We start from the raw sequence: 22,687 nt of genomic DNA on the forward strand, positions 1-22,687 counted from the left end.
TCTCCACATGGGGAGGGATTCCCAACGATAAAAACCGTTACAACCCCCATAATGGTTATTATTTATTTATTTTTTCAAAAAATTCTGGAAAAAAAAATAGGAAATCCGTAATAATGTAAATATTTCAAATATGTATTCATTTTTTAAACATGTTTATGGTAGCGTAACGGTCCACTCTTTGGTGAGAGTGTTGTATTTGGTTGTCTGGTGAATTTATGAACATGGTTGTCTCTAATATTTAGACATCACAATCAAGTATTATAACTAGAAATCAGAAACAAAGCATAAATACAACTTTTTTTGTTGAAAAAATGGCCATCGAAGCTTCTATTAACTCAAATTGCTTCAATTTACAGTTTTAATCTTAAAACTATAGTAAGAGTGGTCGAAATCTATTATAAAATAATCTAGGAAAGTTTTTAGAATAAGAAAAGTGAAAAAATGAATTTAAATAGAAAAAAAAAAAAGATGATCATTTTTCAACCATTACAACCCGCCAATATGTTCCCAAAAAACTGACCGCCTTGTTTCACCCCCGTATTGCGTAATGGTCAGAGCTATTACCTATGACTAGAGATGCGAGAAGAAGAATCACAAAGTAAGGCGGAAGTTGAAAATACTCCTCCAGAGGCGACACCAGCTTCGAAGGTGAATGTCGTTGCCGACGGCAATACCATCATTCCATCACCTTTTGCTAAAGAGAAACGATTCTAAGCTTCAAATCAAATCCACAACAACAACCTTTCTACTCTTCCAGCTCTCTCTCTCCCCAATGGGCCTCCGAAACAGCCCACGTGTTTGGGCTCGGGCTTTAAAAAACATTTAGGGCCAGACTCGGGCTGTACTATTTTGGCCTGTCACGGGCCCAGGCTGGGTTTGGGCCTACATTAAAATTGTGGGCTGCGCTTGGACAGCCTGGCATGGCCCATTGACACCCCTAATCATGTTGAATAGCATTGGCTGGGCATTAAACCATAAGGTATTTAAGGGCATGTTTGATTTTCTAGTTACACTGAAATGCAAAGTAAATAAGCCATCGTTATCATTTCAAGGCATTTGTTTAAACAAAGAATTACGGCTGGTAAATTGAGAATCAAATACACTTGTAAAGGAAATCAATAAAGAAATTTGTGATCATTACCTTTTTACACTATAAAACTATCATTTTTACCGTGATTTATAAGTGAAACAAACAATAGTAGCAAAATCATCATTGTAGTCAAATGTGGGTGATGTTGCTGCATAATTTTGGAAGTAATCATTCCCCATTTACAGCCAGTTAGTTATCGTTGTAATTAAACCAAACACCCCCTAAAGGTATCCCCGTCTATTTTTCTCGGAAGTTGGAAAATTCTTTGGAGCATGCTGAAGCCTCTCCCCTCCAATGTTTGCACTGCTCCACCGACGCTGCTGTTTGGCTCCTGGAAATTCATCTTGGTGGGGTTCCACTGCAGGGTTGGCAAGCTCTTAGGAATGGGAGGGATCCCTTTCAGACAACAAAGGGAATATCCTTTTGTGTTCTCAGGTCCAAGTCAAGTGAATTCTGTCTGTCAAGCTGTCATTTTTGCTCCTAGGGAGACATAGATTGATGCTCAACTGTTTCCAAGACAAAATGAATACTGTCAAAGGCATCTGCTGTTCTCGTGAATTTGTTCTGTAGGGAGATTCCTGTTCCCTGTAACTTTCTTTTTTATTTTCCAGGAGGATAGGTCTTTAGCTGCTGGACTAAACATTTCCTTTGACTTGGCAACCGGAGATACTACCTCCATTACTACCTCCATTGCTGTTGCCTTAAGCCAGGGGTGGGGCCTCCCGCATTGGGAACTCGTTTCTTCTTCCTTGTTTTAATAAAGTTACTTTCTTTATTCAAAAAATAAAATAAAATCAGATGCATTTCCCAAAGGAATCTTCCTCTTTCTGAAAAGTCACTTATCTCCTTAGATGATGCCATTTCGCCTTTTGTTTTTCTCCTGTTCTTCTTTACATAATATATTTGCTCTTGTCTATATTGTAATAAATCTTTTCTTGGCTAACGAAAAAAATAAAAATGGTTAAATGCAGTATACCCAACAGTTTCAGGGTAATTTGTGTCTCTTCCCATCCTCTGAACGCAAGCTCAGGATCCCGTGCTGTAAATCTTCTGCATGGTTGCATCCTTTCTAAGCCAATCACTTGCCTGTATGGAGGGTGCTTTCACTTTGAATATTCAGAAGGCTTATCCTCAACATTCCTGAGAAATATTCTTCTTCTTCTTCTTCTTTTCTTCCGTACCTGGATCTCAACATGGCAAAGGCAGTGGGGGGTAGTAAATGGCGTTTTTAAGTTGGATTTTGGAGCTGGCAATCAGTCTACTTCCATATGGTTCTTGACGCAGGGAAGGATGTGAGGTTGAGCACCGTCTTCCTCAAGAGGATAACTATTCCGAATCCATGGAACTTCTCTAGACTCCTCACAGAGACTTCTCGAATCCATGAGAAAAGAAAGCAAGAAAATAGAAATAAATTCTAATAAATTCGAAATTGATTACTGAATGAATAAAATCGAGTTCACAACCCTTTAAATAGGGGTACCAAGCAATAGGAAAGAAATCAGAATCAAACTACAACTAAAACTCCTAAAATTTGTGACTTACACAATAAATAGTAAACTTACTATTTATAGACAGTCATGATGTCTACTACTGCGCACAAGGTTTTCGGCCAAAAATAGTAAGTGTCCTATTTGGCTTCACCAAGCTATTCTCCTAATTTTTCTAAGCTCTTTTCACGTTGGACGCAACTCCTAAAGCCCAACCGATGAAGAGTTATAATCAAACAAAAACTTACTATTTATAGTAAAAATGGAATTAAAATAGGGAAATGACCGTCGATCTGGCTGTATTTCACAAATCCGGCTCGGGCAAAGTTGGCTAAAATAGCTCGTTCTACCCCAAAATCATATATTTTACGTCTGATAACTCATTCTGGATTGCGAGATACACTCAATTTAAGGTCCGATGGTCTAGATCAATTCTGTCGTTGACTGGGCCTTTTCTGATCTATCTTGGCCATGTAACTGTCTGCGACCCGCTCTACGTCAGTTCTAGACTTCTCAAATTAAGAAAGGCATCACTAATTCTCAGTGAATAATTATGAGCCAGGTAGCATGCAATGCCATGTTAGTGAATCTTGCACCCATGTGAGGGCCAGCATGCTTCTTCATCTCCTTCAACATGCCATCTTGTGGCGGATGTGCCTGACTGTCATTGAGCATTTCTCTTCACGGCTAACAACTGTCCAAACAGAGCAATATCCCCTTTCAACTCATCAAGGGGATCTGACCAACGGGAGAAAAAACTCATGGTATGCAGGCTTTTCTTTTTTGGGAAGATAGCAAATGCATGTTGCAGGTGCATAGACTTCATGTAACCACCATATTAGTAATTATTTAGTGAAATATCTTGGTCTGTGGCCTTTTATTTATATGGGCTATTTCCTCTACAAGAACCTGACCCCTACTACTGTTGTGTGGTGTTGGGAACTTGGGGTGTGGGTATGGCATCTGTGAACAGCATGAAAATGTGATGCCTCAAAAATCATGCCAACCCAATCATTAGGTGGGCCACACTGTGAAAAACAATGGACAACCTCCAAATACAAGTGGAGATGATGGTTGATTGGCCTGATTTTTAGGGCATCTCATTTTCTTGATTGGCCTGATTTTTGGGGCATCCCATTTTCTTGGTGGGGCGGCCCTGATGGACATGTTGGATGCCATACAAACACCCAGCTGGCCCCACAGGAAACAGTTGTAGAGGTTGGTTACTCTCCAATTGTTGCAGAAGAAGCAGCCTAGTACATGCAAAAAAGGGAGACTGTGTGACCAACTCAGCATAAAAAATCACATAAAACTCGGCACCACTCTTCACATGGAGTGGGTAAGATCTATGGGCCATTCGTTCATAAGCACACACAATTTTCAAATTCTCTTAATACCCTCACCTATGGATATTCCTTCTATGTGCGTTTAAATCCCAAAGTTCACCAGTCTTTCAAAACTAATTGTGTGGGCAAAATTGTGCCTCGTTCTCGCCTAATATATGGTAGAATTATTCTATAATTCTAGGGGGTGTTTGGCGCATGGAATTAGATGGTATTAAGTGGGATGGAATTGTTTTTTTGCAATAAATGCACTTGTCCGTGGATTGTCTCTTAATGCCATGGGAGTGAGCTATTCACTTTGGTGTTTGGATCATATATGATGTAGGGCTTAAATACATGTTTTGATTCATGTAGTGTTTGGTTGTACATGGAAAACAACTACCAATCTCAAAAATTGTGTTTGAAAGCTATGGTGAGAAGTAAGGTGGGGGCCACCTTTGGAGTTCCATGGGTATTCAAAGACAAGTTGCTTGACAAGATATAATTCTATCATCCTTGGGAGTTCCATTGGTATTCAAAGATAAGTTGCTTGACAAGATATCCAGATGGGAAGTTTAAAGACGAGTAAAATTCTATGGACGACGTCTCCTTTCTCAGTTTGCTGGGAGATTAAGATCGAGTGGGAAAGGTTGCATTTTTGAATGTCTAGAAGCATCAATCGGGAAAATTCATCAGTGAATTAATGGTAATCTCATTTCTTGGGCAGCTATTCACCAATGTCAACTTTTCAGATTTTCAGGGCAATTGGAAGCAATGGGTGGGGGAGTTCAAAAGTATACCATTTCCTTTAAAAGAGTGGTGCTTATTGGCTAAGGGTGAAGCTTTTTGGCGGATGCATACCAAATCTAGTGGGATTGATGGGTTACTCTTACACGAGGCTAGATCTGTGGTGATGGCATTTTCAGCGCCTATCACAGGAAATTCTAAAATTATGGCTCTGTTTAGCAATGTGGCAATGTGTTATCCACAACCATTTCCACTAGTTGCCTCTTGGGATAGAAATCCCGCACATAGAAGTGTGCTCTTGGGTATCTAGGGCTTAGAAATATCATTAGATATTAGTTTGTATTTTTAAAGAGATTAGATTTCTGGCAGGGGGGTTAAACCCTTCATACTGTGTTAGATATGGGCCCGTGGGGCCATTTGTGGCAATCACTCTCTCATTTTGACTCCTTGACACACACACACACACACACTTCTAATTTAGATGAGAGAGAGCCGGCATAAGCTTTATCTCATTCAAAACCTTCTCTAATTCCTTGTCGGAGAGGTATCCCCTGTAAATGCATCCCAACCACGAGGGAATTTAGAGAGAAAATAGGCAGATTTCGGAGAGAGAATATAGTCCATTTGTCCATTTGGCCTATCCCACATATGATCTAAACCATTTATTATAATCCAGGATCATCTTAACAGTAGAATTAGAAGGGTGATAAGATCCTCTCTGCTCCTGTAATGGTTAGGCGAACATTTAGCGGCGCACTGTCCATCTTTGGCTTTTCTAGAGGTCCAAAATCGTGTAGATCGTCAGATCTTGTGGGCCCACCCATCTCCATCTTTCAACATGTGCAATAAATTACCGGTAATAAATAACTTTTAAGGGCTACAGACTGGCCCACCCATTCTCCATCTTTAAACATGTGCAATAAATTACCGGTAATAAATAACTTTTAAGGGCTACAGAACCTTTCACGGTTATGAGAATATTCAACATATACAAAGGGCTTCCATTTGTATCTATGGCCATTGGTAGAGAGGGAATAATTATTGTGGTTGTTTCTATCCCACACTTCAAATGCAATCCCATCATTCCCATGGGCCAAATCTTCTATTATTGGTGTCATTGTCGTCTTCCTAGGCTTGTCTCAGCTATTTGAGATTGACTTCTTGAATCTTCTGTAAAAGAATAAGATAATACTCCATATACTTAGGAAGGAATCTGCATGCCTTCCTCTGCACTCCTATTCCTGGAGGTACCTGGGTTTCTGTATGGAATTCCTCCTGCAGTTGGACCAGTATTCAGCCACAAGTCTTGAAAAGGATGAGTCGGTTTCCATAAGCTTCGATGGCTTATCATATTCAACAAGATTCCCTGCAAATCGCCATCGATACAGTTAGTCATGTAAACTCACTAGTTTGAACCGATCATTCTTCAGTGGCATGTCTCAAGCATGTGGCATACCATATATTTACTAGTTAGAAAGGATTTTTCAATCTTGAAAAAATCTTCCTCATCTGACACTCGTGAGACATGCGCCGATATACATCAATCAAGAAAATGCTAATTTCTTCTTTTTTCATGGTATTATGCTGTGGTACAATGTCGATCTGTTCGTTTTCGTTAATTTCTATTGTTTATTAGGTAGCCTATCCATCTCATACTGTTAAATATCACCTAGAAGAATCCATAACAAAAATAGATTAGTTTCAGTTTCACAACCTTGATGTCATAGCTTCTATGCCAGCTTACATGTGAGAAAGTAGGGGTGAACAAAAAATGTTAATCAGACATTTCATGGGTATCACCAGTCTTAAGTCCGGATCATGATTGGACAGTGATAAGGCATGGGCCAACAAGATTGTTGGCCCTGAACCTGATCACCATTTGGTTTGGTGTATACACGGAACGAGCTTGCCAATTTGAAGACCATGTTCAGTACCTTATGACATGTTTATGAAAAGAGAGATTATGAAGTCCTGTGCATGAATGGTGTTCTGATGCGCCAGTTAGTGCAAGTGAGGCCCATGGGTAGATGAACCAAACTGTGTATTTGATGCATTCCTTCGTGGATTGGAAATTCTCCAAAAATCTCCGAGTTGAAACATCCTATTCGTTCAATAAGTGGCTAAAAATAGACAGCTAAGAAATAAATACAGGAATGATCTAGAAAAAGGCCAAATCTGATGGCTAGAATTTTCCAATCTGGAACTTTTAGGGACCATCAGTTTGGCAATTCTGATCACCTAACCAGTGGCCCCACTTGTGCGCACTGGATGCATCAGGACACAATTGACATTCTGATACAGCAAGAACCCTCAAGTTCCTTCATGTAAATCAATTTATATTAGTTTCTAAACAAATGATCCCCAAGAAGGTGGCATACCATAGGAAAGAACCATGACCATGTCGCTGTCTGTCACCGTAGGAACTCTGTGAGCTACTGTTAGTACTGTGCAGCTTGAGAATTCCCGTCTGATAACTCTCTGAAGGACAGCATCTGTAGCAGAGTCAATGGATGCGGTCACTTCATCTAAAACTAGGATTCTGTTTCTCTTGAGAAGGACACGACCGAGGCAAAAAAGCTGGCGCTGCCCAGCACTCCAATTCTCACCTTCGTCGCTCACTGTTGATTGAAACAGAAGGAGAAGAGTGAATTCTCGCTCAGTCGAACTTCACTGGACATTCATCTCACAAATGGTTGGTAGAAACAACATACCAGAAGAATCGAGATGGTTGGGGAGACTACGTATTGTTGTTGCTAATTGGCACTTCTCTAAGGCCTGTAATGAGTAGTTCAAAGAAGTCAAGCGTGGGAGTAGATGAGAGAAAAGAGCACAACCTATGTTTTGCTTTCTCATGTGGTTATACAATTCTGAGGTCCCGCTCGGATGTTAGATCAATTTGAATTTCTTTGATTCACTTCAATAAAGAGTAAATAACCAAATGGGCTCAGCCCACTCTGTTCACACTATTCCTTCATATCCACTTGAAATGCACTGAATTACAAATGTCAGTAAACATAATGGGGCGGCCCCCTGAGGCTGTTTCCTCTTTACTTTGAATTGAATGAATTGCAATTCAGTTCAATTGAGTATCAAAAGGCACCCAAAGTACAAAATATTCTATTATAATGAACTATGGAATTCTTCGTAATTTGAAAAAAGAAAAGGTACCAGAACCAACCCATACAAATCAACAGATGTCAGTAGCATTATCAATTAGACACAAGATCACTAAGCACTTTGTTGAAGTCTGAGAGCGTGGAAGCATCTATATTCGAACGCATGACTCGTTGTTGAATTAAGTTGTGTTCACCAGATTTGCTGATACCCATTCTTTTATGCTTCTATTTTATTTTATTTTTAATAGTAATTGGGCCATTGAGGCTATTTTCCTACTAAGACAACCAATGGAGAAATATACGGAGAGGAGGATCTCCATGTGGTCTTTAGTGACTTAGAGAAAGGATAAGATAGGGTCTCTAAAGAGTTAATCTGGTGGGTGCAGGGAAAGAAAGAAGTTTCAAGAGGATATATTGACACTATCAATGATATGTATGAGGGAGCGGAAACAAATGCAAGGATTGCTAATGGTGAACCAAGTGGGTTTCCAATTATTGTAGGCATTGAGCCCACATCTTTTTGCACTGGTTATGGACGAGTCAACAAGGCATTTGCAAGAAGAGGTCCTGTGGTGTATATTTTTTGCAGATGACATAGTTCTGATTAACAAGATGAGGGATGGTGTAAATGTAAAGCTAGAACAATGTATGGATGCTTTAGAATTTAAAGGTTTTAAAATTAATTGGACAAATAATCACACGGAATGAAATTTTAGTGACAATAGAAGTGGAAATGAGGAAGTAGATTACTGACCAAGAAGTGCCCCAAAATGATCATGTTTTATATTTTGGGTATCAATAATTCTGGAGAGCAGAGAGATTGAGTTTTCTCTTAGAACTAGATCTGGGTGGATGAAGTGGAGATCTGCCTCTGGAGTTTTATGATTACCATATACCAAGAAGATGACATTTTATAGGGACATCTATGAGACCAGCCATGCATCTGAGGGAACTTAGAAGAGCACAAATAGGTAATAAGATGGGGGAAAGTAGATTTACATGGTTTAGCAATGTGCAATGGAGACGAGAACTGCACCGGTTAGGAGTGGGTTGGTTCAACTTGAAGGCTCTACAAGGGCAAAGGTAAGGCCCAAGAGGAAGGGGATGGAGGTAGTAAGAAAAGACTAGATGACCTATGGTTTAATTGAGGATATGGTCCGTGATAGAGTGGAATGGCAGAAAAAGATTTGTGTAGCCGACCTCAAGTAGTTGGTGTAAGGCTTATATGATAACGGCGATCATGATTCTTATGATAATTGGGTGAATATCATCATCATCATCAACTTGTTGATTGTAATAAACCTATGTAACAGCTTATTAGATAGCACTTGATTGTAATCAACCTATGTAATAGTCTATTACATTGTGCCTGTGGGTGTTTTATGCTCTCATGCTGGTCCCCAACCTGAATAAAGGAGGGTTGTGTCAGGTTGGCAGCCATCGCCAAACTTATGCTATAACTTCTAATATGAATCCAAACAATTGGGCAAAGATGCAAAGAAGAAAAAAAAAAAAAAGTGGCAAAACCGGCATAAAAATTCCAAGACAAGAATAAGTTCAGAAAGGGTGCCTTGGAAGAGGTTCCCCTTCGCAATTTTGTGGGGCATCTGGAAAGAAAGAAATGGAAGAATCTTGGAAGACAAGAAAGCACCGATTGAGTTATGTTGCAGAAAATCTCTTTTATGGCTGTATTATGGGCTATGGCGAGTAGTAGATTCAAAGTGTTGTCCATATTTCATGATGATATTAGAGAAATCACCCATCTCATTTTTCCTTGGTAAGGGCCTTTATGAGTTTTGTTGTTTTTTCTCCGTTTTTGTTGGTGCCCCTCATGGGTCTAAGGTGGAGTGACGAGAGGATCACCTGCTTTTAGCCCTCGGCTCTTTGTTCATTTTAATAAAATTTCATTCATCTTTCAAAAAAAAAAAAAGGAAGATAGAACAAATTCTCCTCACCTCCCATATTTCATGGTCCGAGTAAAGGCCTAATGGGTCTAAGTTACTGCGAACACTTCCCCGGAAAAGTGCCGGCTCTTGAGGAATTATACTAAGCTTTACTCTTAAATCCTTCAGACCCATTGAGCAAATGTCAAGCTCATCAATAAGAATTCTCCCGCTCACAGGTTCTACAAGACGGAACAAAGCACTTATCAGGGTTGTCTTTCCACTTCCAGTTCTCCCAACTACCCCCACCCTGCTTCCTGCTTGAAAAGTGCATGTGATTCCCTTGAGCACAAGAGGAGAATTTGGACGATATCTTATCTGAAAAAGTCCAAAAAAGAAAAACAAAAGAAAACTTTCCATGAGAATTCAAGATTTCCAGAGTTATGGCATGCTTGGGTGCTGACTATGCTGCCTTGCAATAATCCAATTCAATGGAAGAAATGACCGGTGCGGTGGCACTTTTTAATTCACAACAATGTTTAAACCCCTAATTGCAATTCCATGCATTTTTGGGGCGTACTCTCTCATTGTGAATATAATAGGTAAACACAGGCAGGCCATTTCGATGTTATTCAACTGATTTGAGTATAGAAACACAGCCCAACTAAATGAAGTTAGTAGGTATTCAGACTACCCATAGGGGCTCATTGGTATTGCATACTTACTTTTAGGTCCTGCAAATCTATTCTTCCTTTAAAGGGCCATGAATGGGGTGGTCTCATGTCATCTACGATAGCCGGAGGCTCTGATGGAATATGCATGTACTGTTTTATCCGTTCGACTGATACAATAAAGTTGGCTAAGCTGCAGTGCCATCGTGTTAGAAACACTTGGGAGAATGTCAGCGTCAGAGAGTAGGAAAGAGAGAGCCCCACGAATGCTGAAAATATCATTTGAAGGGACTCAGTGTTTTAATCCAAACGTGGCATAAGGTATACAGAAGATAAAATAAAATCAATTGGATGAAGGATGCATCTGGATACATGATTGAACTAATTTTGCAATAACTAGTTGAAAAGATAGAAATGAACAAATTGCAACTGCTTTCTCTTGTATATAAGTAGCCCATGAATTGCAGTGCACTCATAAATCCAAATTGAAGGTAACATCATTGCAATTTGGGGCCTACTTCGTCAATACGAATATTAAGGTAATTGCCGTTTGATCATGTCTCTCTGTCAAACTAATTATTCCAATTCATTTGAATACTGTACCCAAACGAACCACAAACCATCCTCACTTGCAATTACCCGGTGCTATTGTGCCTCGAGGAAGCAAAACAAGGAGAAGAGCGGCAGTGAATATGGTCAGATTTTGGAGGGCCTCTACTCGTAAAATTACCCATTCCATGGCTGCATTCATATGAAAGAAAAGTGTCGCATCGGAATCAACTAGTCTCAAGCTGTTCTCGAAGAACCTGGACGTCATATTGAAAGCTCTTATTGTAACCACACCAAGTGATGTCTCTGCTGCATAGTTCATGACAGGCGCTTTGGTCATCCCATTAATCCGTATTAGCTCCCTTGCAGAGGCTAGATAGTACTCCTTAAATCAGATTAATTAAAGGACTTGATGAGTTATTGAATTGTCTCTGGTGATTGAACGATGGAAGAGATTGAAAACTAGTGCTGCATTTGGATGCAATATTGAATTGAATTGCAGTAATTAGTTCAATAATTCTCTGTTTTGTTGCACCAAATATCATGATATTTCATGATTAATCAGTCTAATTGGTGCAAAGTATCATGAAATTTCATGATATTTGGTGCAACCAAACACAGCCGAAAAGTTGAAATCACCAAATTGCAGTTACCTTCAATGCTATTCATATCAAGTAGTTGTGCTTCAAATTGAATTAGATTACTTTCAAGTCTGACCCAAAAGGATTATGGCTGCAATTTCAGTACTGTGCTTCAAATTGCAATTAGATTACTTTCAAGTCCGACTCAAAAGGAATATGGCTGCAATTTCAGGAGTACTTCTGCATTATAGGACTAAGGCAACTGCAATCTAGTTATTTCCACTTTGTCGAACAAAATATTACAATTCAATTCAATGGCACACCAAACACAACCTAAATATTCATACTCACCTGAACATATCTTGCGATGAAAGTGATGGGAATGGCCACAATTAGAACCTCCCATGTCACTGTGGCCATAATCAATATGATTGATATCACATCAAGTGCACCAGTTGCTACGAAAGCGATGGAGTAAGGTATGTCAAAATCCACCACGCTCAAATCTGAAGATGCCTGCATGAAAACTCAAACTAACTGTGTGACATGAATAACCAAGTATGGATATGGATACAGAAACAAACATGATGCTGAACAACTCGGCCATTTCCAAGTAAGCCTGCATTTGGCTGTTCAATCAAACTGATTGCAATAATTAAACTCAATGAAGAGTAAATGACCAAAGAGGGGATATCCCCCAAAGTGTAGTTACAATATTCAAGTTCAACTTGAGATGCCGGTAATTGCAATTCAGGGTTTGATTGTCCTTGTGAATTAAAATGGTATCACACTCGCTCTCATCGTTTCCTCTATAATGAACTGAATGAGAATCCCACTCAATTGAGCGTCCAAATACATGTTAGCTGATGCAAACATGGGTCATTATGTGCATCCATGTCTTGAATTTCGCTTCATAAATATGAAAGATACAGCTAAAAATGTTCATCCATCCATGTCTTGCATGCAAATGTCTCTATATGAATCGCCTAATATAAGCATCTAGGTACCAATGCATGTGGTATATTGATCAAATAAGATTGTAAGTAGACTAACCCTGGTTAAAATCCTCCCTACAGGAGTTGAATCAAAGAATAGCATTGGAGCTTTGAACACCGAATCCATTAAACCCGAAAAGAAAGCTTTTGAAGCCTTGAGTCCAAGATGGGTGGCAAACCAGACCCTTAGATACGCAAAGACGCCACTAAATGTCGAAATTCCAGTATAAACTCCAATTAGAATGGCTGCGCCAATGTGCGGAATTTGAGATGCTATTGCCAGCCAATAGGTTGATGCAGCTTGAAGAATGACAAAAGCAGATTGAGAGAATATAACTGAAGCAAACAGAAGAGATCCACGGGAAACGCGGATGTAATCGATGTATGGCTTCCACCCAACATTTCCAGTCTCCTTCTCTTCTTCTTCTGTTAGCTGGGCAGACAGACCCTTGACTGAAATCTCCCCTTGACTGTTTTCATTCCAGGGCTGTGGTCCACCTAACTCCAATTGATCCCCATCTGTCTTTTGGGCTTTGCCCTTTCGTTCCTTGCTCACATTATCAAATGCTGTCATCGCATCATGATGAGCAGTCACAAGCTGTTTGAATGCTGTCCCGGCTTTCAAAAGTTCGGCATAACTTCCCGATTGAGTTATGTGTCCAGCTTCCATAACCTGGGAAAAGCAAGCATCTGAGCTTAATTTTGTTCAGTAACCGTGACATTTTTATGAGGAAAAGATTGGGTTACAGCCACTAAACTGCATTACCAGAATCTTATCAACTTCTGCAAGGAATTCAACTTGATGAGTCACTAGAATAACAGTTTTCTGTTGTAGAGCAGCCATGACACAATCCTGCAATCAATCAACACAATTCAATAACCATATGGAGAACGTATATTGGTGTGCCTATTTAGGTACATGCATGTGTGTATGAATGAGTGTGCATGCGCATGGATGTTTCTGAGTATGGATGTAGAGGAACTACCAGGTGGTGATCCATCAAGAAATGAATATTCATACAAGTGGCGTATATGGTCCAATTATCTAGACCATTTATTAGACCCCATTGGTGGGAGATGCCCCAAGGACCTTCTGGTTCGGAAGATCTTAGCCCTTCAATCAATGGCTAACAAATAGACAATTTAGGAAAACAATGCAGTCATAGTCTGGAGAGAAGGCCAGAGATTCCGGGGCTAGGAGTCTGGAAGATTTTGGGGCATCCCCAATTCACAGTGCAGTCCATCGGAACAATGGTCTGAATCACTGAACCATGTATGCCCCTTGTATGGATAGAACATACAAAACTTATAATTTCACCATGTGTTGTACTGATGTGTGTATCATGTATGCTGTTTGGGAGCTTTTGTCTATGTAAGCCAGTCAACAGGTTTTATCAAATTTTCTTACATTGAAAAGGATCCCCGCGGTTTGTGCATCGACTGCACTAAAAGGATCATCAAGGAGATAAATATCTGCATCATTATAGACGGCTCTTGCAAGTTGAAGCCTTTGCTTCTGTCCTCCACTCAAGTTAAGCCCTCTCTGTCCAATCTCCGTAAGGTCACCATGGTCAAAACTATCGACGTCCTTATCCAGAGCACATACTCTTATCGCCTCCTTGTATCTGTTTTCATCCATCTGCTTTCCGTAGAGTATATTATCACGAACTGTCCCACTTTGGATCCAAGCTGTTTGGGAGACATAGGCAATCGACCCGAAGACTTCAACCTAAATGCATCAAGGAATTAGCTTTTACTACTTTAGGGTGTGTTTCGCTGCACCATATATCATGAAATTTCATGATATTTTGCACCAAATTGGACTGATTAAGCATGAAATATCATGATATTTGGTGCAACCAAACACACCCTTTACATGATTAGGAATTATATGACCTCCCTGGGGATATGAATTTTATCCTTGGTTATACAGTTTGGACCAGTTGGGTCCATGGTCCAGTGACCCAGATTGGTTCAGTCCCCACCCTGTATAGATTATGCCCAAAAATCTCCCCAATTGGACAGTCCCATTAAGGAAAGATGTGCAGCGATGGTACATATTCAACTGAAGAAGGGCCAAAAGGTTGGATGACTAGGATCTTCCCATTTAGATCAATGAACCATGGTCCCATTAGTACAAACTGAAAATCACAGCCTAAGCTTAAAAGACTGATTTGTGACTTACAGATCCAGAGATTTTGGGTATTTCACCCAGCAATGCATATAGGAGTGACGATTTTCCAGAACCAACCGGACCGCAAATCGCTATTTTTTGCCCTCTGCTTATTTCCAAACATACAAATTTCAATGTTGGAACAGCTGCATCTGGATTCCATCCAAACACTCCTTTGTGTATTCTAACACTGGAATTCGAATTCTGTAATGGTAACCTCTTCACATCATCTTCTTTGAGCTCATCATCCAGCAAAAATGCATCAAGACGGTCCAACGAGACCTTAACCTGGATCATCACTGACAGAGCTTCAGGCAGTATTTTCCCAGGTTCCGACATCACCCGCATCGTCGCAAGGACTGTGAAAAATGTACTGGCATTTAAAGGTGCACTTTTCAGAACCGCACAGCCTGCGAAGACCACCGATGAAACGAAGATGGGAGACATCCAGTACAATACGGTCCCATATGACTTCTTGATTTGTGACTCCGCCAAAAATTTAAATTCAACATCGCGGAGAGTTTCGATCTTGTTCTTGAATTTTTCTTCCCAAAAATGTAATTTGATGATCTTCATATTGTTCAGGACTTCGGAAGTCGCTCTAAGTCGTTCATCTTGGGCCCGCATGAATCGCGAACGGCAATCCTGTAAAATCTTCGCAAATGGGACATTTATAAGTACACAGCAGATGAGAAGGACCAAGCCGGGAAGCGCCCCCAATCCAACAGTCCCAAACAGCACGCCGATGGCGAGAACCAGCTGCAATGGTAGGGTCCATGCTGTGTGAAACCACCATGGGAACTCTCCTAGACGGTACGCGTCGACGGCAATGTAATTCACAACCTCGCCAGTTGAATGAGTTCTCCTACCCAAACTAGAAAGCTTAAGGACCTTCTGAATGACGGCAACCATTAGGGCTGATCGCATCCGCATACCATACCTCCTTGCAGCAAAAAACCAGTGCCGTTGTGAGAAGGACTCCACAATTTTGATTATGACCAGACATCCTACTAGTAAAAGGCCCTCATAGAGTTTCCCATCTTCATTGGCAGAATACCGCACAAACGCATATAATAACAGCGGGGCAGCTACGACGGCGAGAGTTCTAAGCAATGCAAGGAACCCAACCACTATCATTTCTCTCATGTAACACTTAGCTAACACTCGAAGAACTAAATTAGTAGCATTCGAGCTTTGCTTTCTTTGATGTTCCCATTCTCGAGCAAATTCCTGGTACGCCAAACGTGCTTCATCTTCCCATTCTAAAGGTGGGACATCATCAAAGGTCAATGGCTTCGAGTAGCCCAAACGGAGTAAAGGGTTTATCCAAGAAAACACCAAACGGGTAACGAAACACATTTTCTCTGATCCCATTTTGTTTTTGTCTTCGTCGATTAGCAAGGGTTGGGATAAGGTGTGGTTTTGTGTGTTCTGTGAAGCCAGAACTCTGAAGAGTCGGAAAGCACAGAAGAGGAGTGACAAGTTCACAAGCCATGATACAATGTCGAGGATCTTTAGACTATGTTTTTTCAATAGAATTTCCAAATTCAGGGCAGTAACCAGAAGAGAGAAAACCACCCACCAAACCAAAGTCAAAATTCTCTCCAACTTAGTCCTCTGTACATATAAGGAAACCGCCAAGACTGTCCAAACAAACCCATTGATGAGGTAACTCACAGAATTCCATGGTATAAAACCGTCATTTCTCTTCAAAAGACCCCATAAACCAGAACCAAAATACGCTATGCCAGTAACAAAACTACAAGCTGAAACAACCCAAAAAACCCAATCCCTTGTTCTGTTTCCATTAACATTGTATCTCCTAATAGAAGTCACTAGGAAAAGAACAAATAAAGCAAAGATGAAGAGAAGATTCAAAACATTAATTGCATTTCTGTGAATGCATGAAGAAGCCAAATCAAATCCCCCCTCACAAATCCACTGAAACCCACCTGCAATTCCATACAAAAGAAAGAAGACAAAAAGGAGAAATAAATACAATGAACCAATCTCCAATTACAGATAATTCACAAAAGGGAAGCAAATGAGAGAGCTGAAAATTGCATTCCAGTACCAAAACAAGAAAACCAGAAAATGAAAGAAATTAAAAGATATAATGTCAAAGAAAGGAAAAAAAGAAAAACCACTCAGTGACAAGAAGGAGAAAATAATTCACAAGAGAAACATCATATATCATATCCAAAAAAAAAAGAAAAGAGAAACTCGAAACACTCCATAGTCCTCAGTCCTCACCACACCAAAGCACCAAAAAAATAAAAAAAGATGAAAAAATAAAAAAAAAATATCATAGAACATATATGAAATCAGAAAACAAGACTTGCAAAAAAAAAAAAAAAAAGCTGAGAAAAAGATGATGAAAGTATCAGCCATATCAAGCAACGAGGAAAGGGTACCTTGTAATCTCTCAAAGGAAAACATGCTTCTAGAAATGATTTTTACGTCTATCGGACTTTGAGAGAGAGAGAAGCAAGTACGTACGAAGTGACGAGGAGAGAGAGAGAGGCATCTACGACTGGACAAGGGAGAGCGAGAAGCATTTACAAATGGAGAGAGAGAGAGAGAGAGAGAGAGAGAGAGAGAGAGAGAGACGGTGCTCTGTTTAGTTCGATCCTGCAAATATAGAGAGATGTTTTGTCAGCTAGCATGTGCATGTGCCGTGTAAATGATGTCTTTTTTTTCTTGGAGGAAAGATCAGCTGCAGGCTGCGGCCATTGCATGTGACCTTTTCACATGCAAACCAGAAGCTCAAACGATTTGATGAGTTGGACCCACCTGCCTTTTTAGCCTGCTGATCATCTGGTGGGCCAATATAATAATGGATCAGATCTCTCACACGTGCCTCTTATTTTATAATGCTATTCTCTCTCTCTCTCTCTCTGTTACACACGATGGGTACGGGCGGAAACGAGTCACCGGAACTGTACATTCAAATTCTAGCCGACAGCGGACGAACAGGGGCTCGGATTCGGTAGTCACCACTCCTATACCGACATCGCTGCTGGAAAATCTTTGTGGGCCCCACCATGACGTATGTATTTTATCCACGCCGTGCATCCAATTTTTACTAATTAATTTAGGGCCTTTACCCAAAATTGAGTTAAATCGAGAGCTCTAGTGAATCACACCTTAGAAGAAGAGGGAATAATGATGCCACCATTGAAAGCATCCCAGGGCCCACCGTTATGTTTATTTTCCATCCAACCTGTTCATTAAGTCACATTAACCTGGATGATGGGAAAACACAAATATCAGATTGGTCCAAAATGTCTGCAGCCATCTAGAAGTTTTTAATGGCGAGTGTTAAATCCCTACTCTGTGGTCTACTTGAGCTTTGGATCTCCATCATTTTGGGACTCATACCCTAAAGTGATCGGTAAGTATGGATGGACGGCGTGGATAAAACACATACGACATGGTGGGGCCCACGGGGCTTTTCGTGAGCATTCACAGTCGAAATCCGAGGCGGGATTTTTGCAATGAAATGGGAACCTTACTTTAACGACCTTATCTGCTAAGTACACCGTGTACACCGTGGCGTCTGTTCGACGAGTCTGGCTCCTATGCTTGTGACAAACAGAGTTTTCCTGGGACGCAGGTTTCCTGCGAAAGCCTTGCGCGGAAAGCTCGTCACAGGGATGCAGGTGGGACCACTGTCATGTTTTTTAGAATCCACTCCGTCCATCCGTTTTTGGAGGTCATTTTAGGACATTCAACGGAAAATTCGATGGATCCAAAACTCAGGTGATCCACGCTAGAGAAAACAGTAGAAATTCAGTGACCACCGATGAAACGTTTTTATGGCCACAAAAGTTACCTGTCAAGATAAATTTTCGGGTTTTCACTTCATCCTAGTGGGAATGACCTCATAAACGGTTTGGATGACATATAAACATGGCCCATGAAGGTTTTAATGGTAGGAAATTATTTTCCCAGTTTTCCTAGTGCAGTTGAGTTTTTTAAATTCACTTCATCTCATGTCCTAAAGTCACTTTCCAAAATGGATGGAACGATCTCATATTTGACTGGATTGTGTTTGGACCACATCATCTCACGTTTGCCTGCATTGTGTTTTTGGACCACGTCATCCTATCCACATTTAATATAGCGGTTGGGTGGATGGCGCCGCTAATAGGAAATCCCTATCTGTCGCGACCAGAGGATACGAATTGTTGTTTCCCGACCGTGGTTTACGTGCGTATCGGGAAACAGCCTAGATGTCCCTGACCATAGGTCCACCTTGATGTGTATGCTGCATGTCCACTCCGTTCATCAGTTTATTTTATTTTATTTTTCAATTCATTTTAGAGTATATTCTTGAAAATGAAGTAGATCCAATCTTACGTAGACCATACCATAGGAAACAGTGATCATCAAACGCCCACCATTATAACTTTTTGTGGGCCTCACGGTCAGAGACTCACCCACTGATGTGGGTCTCACGGTCCGGGACTCACCCACTAAATTCCGACCCTGGACTCACATAATCTGCAACCCTGTTTGGCATAAGCTCCATCCGTCAGTGGGTCAGATCATTTCAGTGAGCTTAATTGTACACAAAACAATCAGGGAGCGGATTAGGTGAGACCCCCTGTTGAGGTGGGTGGGACCCTGACTGTGGGGCTCACAATGATGTATGTTCCTTAAATCCACAACGTCCAACAATTTTGAAATTTCAATTTAAGGCATGATTCCGAAAATGAATCAGATCCAAATCTCATTACCCAGTGAAATAATATTGATTGAATCCCCACTATTAAAAACTTCATTGGCCACTGGAATATTTATTTGACGTATAACCCATTGATAAGGTCACAAAGATCTGGATGAAAGGATCACATAAATATCAACTTGATTCAAAATTTTCTTGGGCCGATAGAAGTTTTTAATAATTGATTACCACTGTTTTCTGTATTATGGTCCATCTTACATTTGGATTTGTTTCATTTTTTAGATAATACCCTAAAATAAGCTTTCAATACCGATGTACGGTGGAATGCAGTAAGATACATCACAATGGCCCCACAGTTTGAAGTCTCACCCACCTAGGTGGAGCTAAGGGTTTCACCCTGGCTCCCACTCAATTTTTACTGTAAGTCTTATGAAATGATGTCATCTGTAAAATGGACATTTTCTCATGAGACAATACTTAAGATGAGATTTTTCTTTTAAAAAAAAAAAAAACAAAAAAAACAAAAATGCCCTTCAGCCCACCGGGTATACCATACGGCCTTAGCTTGCAAATGACTTTTCAAGAAGAAGAGATTGTGGGTCCCATGAAGCCACAAATGGGCCTACCACTTGGAAGATCCAAATCGTTCATTCGCTTCAGAGCATCTTTAAACATTGAAAGTTGTTAATTTCATCTTCATTTGAGACCTCTATTGGCCCCAATAGAGATAACGATGGTTTTTTTTCTTACAGCTATTTCCTCCAATGTGATTCATCCCTGATGTCTTCTTTCCTGATTCTTAGGGTCATTCCCTGAAAATATTTCACCAAACTGATGGTCGGAATAGATTTCAATGGAGATGCACTGTGGGCCCAACAATATCATTCCTTAAGGACATATATGGGATCATGCTCACATTGTAACTCATTTTTAGGTTTTCATGTTTTTAAAAGAGGGTACTACCATCACCATTGATTCGAGAGAGAAGGGACCCCCCACCACCACCGAATCGAGACAGAGAAAATCGACTCAATACTTCTAAAGTTGATGAACAGTCTCTCACACCCAAACAAAATTTCATAAAACAATCTAAGAAAACAGGAGATGAGAATGCATTAGTAGAATATATATATATATATATATATATATATATATATATATATATATATATATATATATATATATATATATATATATATATATATATATATGGGAAAAGGTACTATGCACTCGACCTCATGAGTCTGTCCCATGAGGTTGAGCTATGTGGGCCCCACCATGATGCGTTTCGAACATCTACCCCATCAGTCAGATGCACCATTCCATCGTGGGCCTAGGTCTCAAAAATCAAGTCAATCCGTGACTTGTGTGGGCCACGCCACATACAGAAGTGGGGAGGGGCCGTGCACCATTAAAACATTCATAATCATTTTTTGGGCCCACCAAGATGTGGTTTGCAATCCAGCCCATCCATTATGTGTGTCCCACTTGGATGAGGGTTCAGACCAAGTTTCAGCAACATTTAAAACTCAAGTGGGCCCCACTAAGTGCTTTTATATGTTTTAACGGTGTCTTCACATGATTTTAGATGGTATGGCCCACCTGAGTTCCGTATACGGCTGATTTTTGGGATATCCCATAATTTAAAGGGGACCCATCAAATGCACGTTGTTGATGGTCGACACGCATCACGGTGGGGCTCACACAGCTCGACCTCACGGGAGCTTATCGTGAGGTCGAGCGCATAGTACCTTTTCCATATATATATATATATATGTGGAGCCTGTGAATATCCCAGAGGATTTGGAACCAATGTTATAGGAGTTTAAGACGATTGTGGTCGATGAACTCCCTAATAAATTGCCTCTCATATGAGATATAAAAAACCACATTAATCCCATCTTAGGGGCAAGTGTGCCCAATTGCCCACATTACCAGAAAGAATATGAGATCTTGAAGGCAGAAGTGAAGGAACTAATTGATACTAGTCAAGTCAAGGAAAACATGAGTACATATATTGTGTTAGCTCAAGAGCATAATGCCAAGTACAAGAAAATGACCAATAAACATCGGCGTTAGAAGTTATCTTAGAATTATAAGCCAAGTTCTTTGAGTAACTCGAAGACGAGTTTTTTTCAATTGGAGGGGTTTGATGCAGAATGTGGCACCGATACATTCTTAGCATGGTTGGACCAAAAGAAGGTGAACCATAAGTTGATCATAACTTTTTATCCAGGTATCGTTATGGCGCACCTAACCAAGTATGAAGAACCAAAGCAGCACGAGAACTCGAGGACGAGTTCTTTTGAAGTGGAGGGGACTGATGTAGAGCAGGTCACGGATACTTTCATGTCCAAGATGGACCAGAGAAGACCCAATCAGAGGTGGAAGTCATCAAGACAATTAAGACCTTAAAATAGGCATATCTCGCAAACTAGAATGAGTTACTCAGCGTGGCTATGTCGGGTTGCCTACACCAAATTTGCGAGATTCCATCATATCGATGGTCGAATTACATGTTTATTTTCATTTTTACTATTTTTAGTAAGTTTTAGTTTGATTATAACTCTCCATCTGCTGGGTTTTAGGAGTTGTGTCCAACATGAAAAGTGTTTAGAAAAATTAGGAGAATAACGTGGTTAAGCTAGGACACTTACTATAAATAGAAAATCTACTATTTATAGTAAGTTACGGATTTTAGATAGTTTTATTTATATTTTAATTCCTAAACTTCTTCCGAGTCTTGGTATTGCTATTTAAAGAGTTGTAAACTCGTTTATTAATCATCAACAAATTTATTTCAAATATTTTAGAATTATTTATACTTCTTTTCCTCATAGATTTGTAAAGTCTCTATGAGGAGTCTAGAGAAGCTTCGTGGATTTATAGTAGTTATCCTTGAGGAAGACGGTAATCGACCTCATCACGTTCATCTCTGCGTTAGATTCACACCGTTCATTTGCTTTAGAGGTTCCAACTAGGGCCCTTGATTGAAGATCATGCAGATTCAAAGCTCAGGTAGGTCGTACTCAATCAATTCGAGTTATTTTGTTGATTCTCATCAATTTGATTATCGGATTGATTCCGAATTTGAACATCAAGTGTTTAAAGAGTCCACAGTTGTTTAAGTAAAAATCAATAGTATTTTTAGTGGTGTGATGATCTAACTAGGTTAATCAAATGGTAGATTTATGCATTGGGTGTCCTAGGCTCCGTGAACGGTGGATTCGCTGATTCGGATCTTGATATCGATTTGGGACAATTTACATGATCTAACAGAGTATTTTTTTGAAGTTTTATTGTAGTTTGATTCTTAGATATATGGTTGCTAAGATTCCGTATTTGGTATTGAGCATACGAACGTGGATTGCGGGGCCCACCAT

General features: G+C 40.1%; 1 protein-coding gene across 3 annotated transcripts; it reads right to left on the reverse strand.

The window, feature by feature from the left end:
* Positions 1-5,561: 5,561 nt before the first annotated feature.
* Positions 5,562-17,208, reverse strand: LOC131222861 (ABC transporter C family member 8-like). Of its 3 annotated transcripts, none has more exons than XM_058218083.1 (12): positions 17,114-17,206; positions 14,627-16,566; positions 13,850-14,170; positions 13,208-13,294; positions 12,500-13,114; positions 11,798-11,962; positions 10,956-11,250; positions 10,371-10,585; positions 9,718-10,023; positions 7,358-7,421; positions 7,025-7,264; positions 5,562-6,012 (listed from the first exon to the last, which is right to left on the reverse strand). In XM_058218083.1, the coding sequence occupies exons 1-12, from the start codon at positions 17,139-17,141 to the stop codon at positions 5,882-5,884; spliced, it is 4,407 nt and encodes a 1,468-aa protein (XP_058074066.1). In that variant the 5' UTR covers positions 17,142-17,206; the 3' UTR covers positions 5,562-5,881. The 3 variants fall into 3 exon arrangements, with proteins under 3 accessions (XP_058074066.1, XP_058074067.1, XP_058074068.1); XM_058218084.1 differs by having other exon boundaries at positions 17,029-17,185; XM_058218085.1 differs by lacking the exons at positions 7,025-7,264; positions 7,358-7,421 and having other exon boundaries at positions 17,114-17,208.
* Positions 17,209-22,687: the final 5,479 nt, after the last annotated feature.

Source organism: Magnolia sinica, chromosome 13 (genome assembly GCF_029962835.1).
Source record: "Magnolia sinica isolate HGM2019 chromosome 13, MsV1, whole genome shotgun sequence".
Taxonomy (NCBI): domain Eukaryota; kingdom Viridiplantae; phylum Streptophyta; class Magnoliopsida; order Magnoliales; family Magnoliaceae; genus Magnolia; species Magnolia sinica.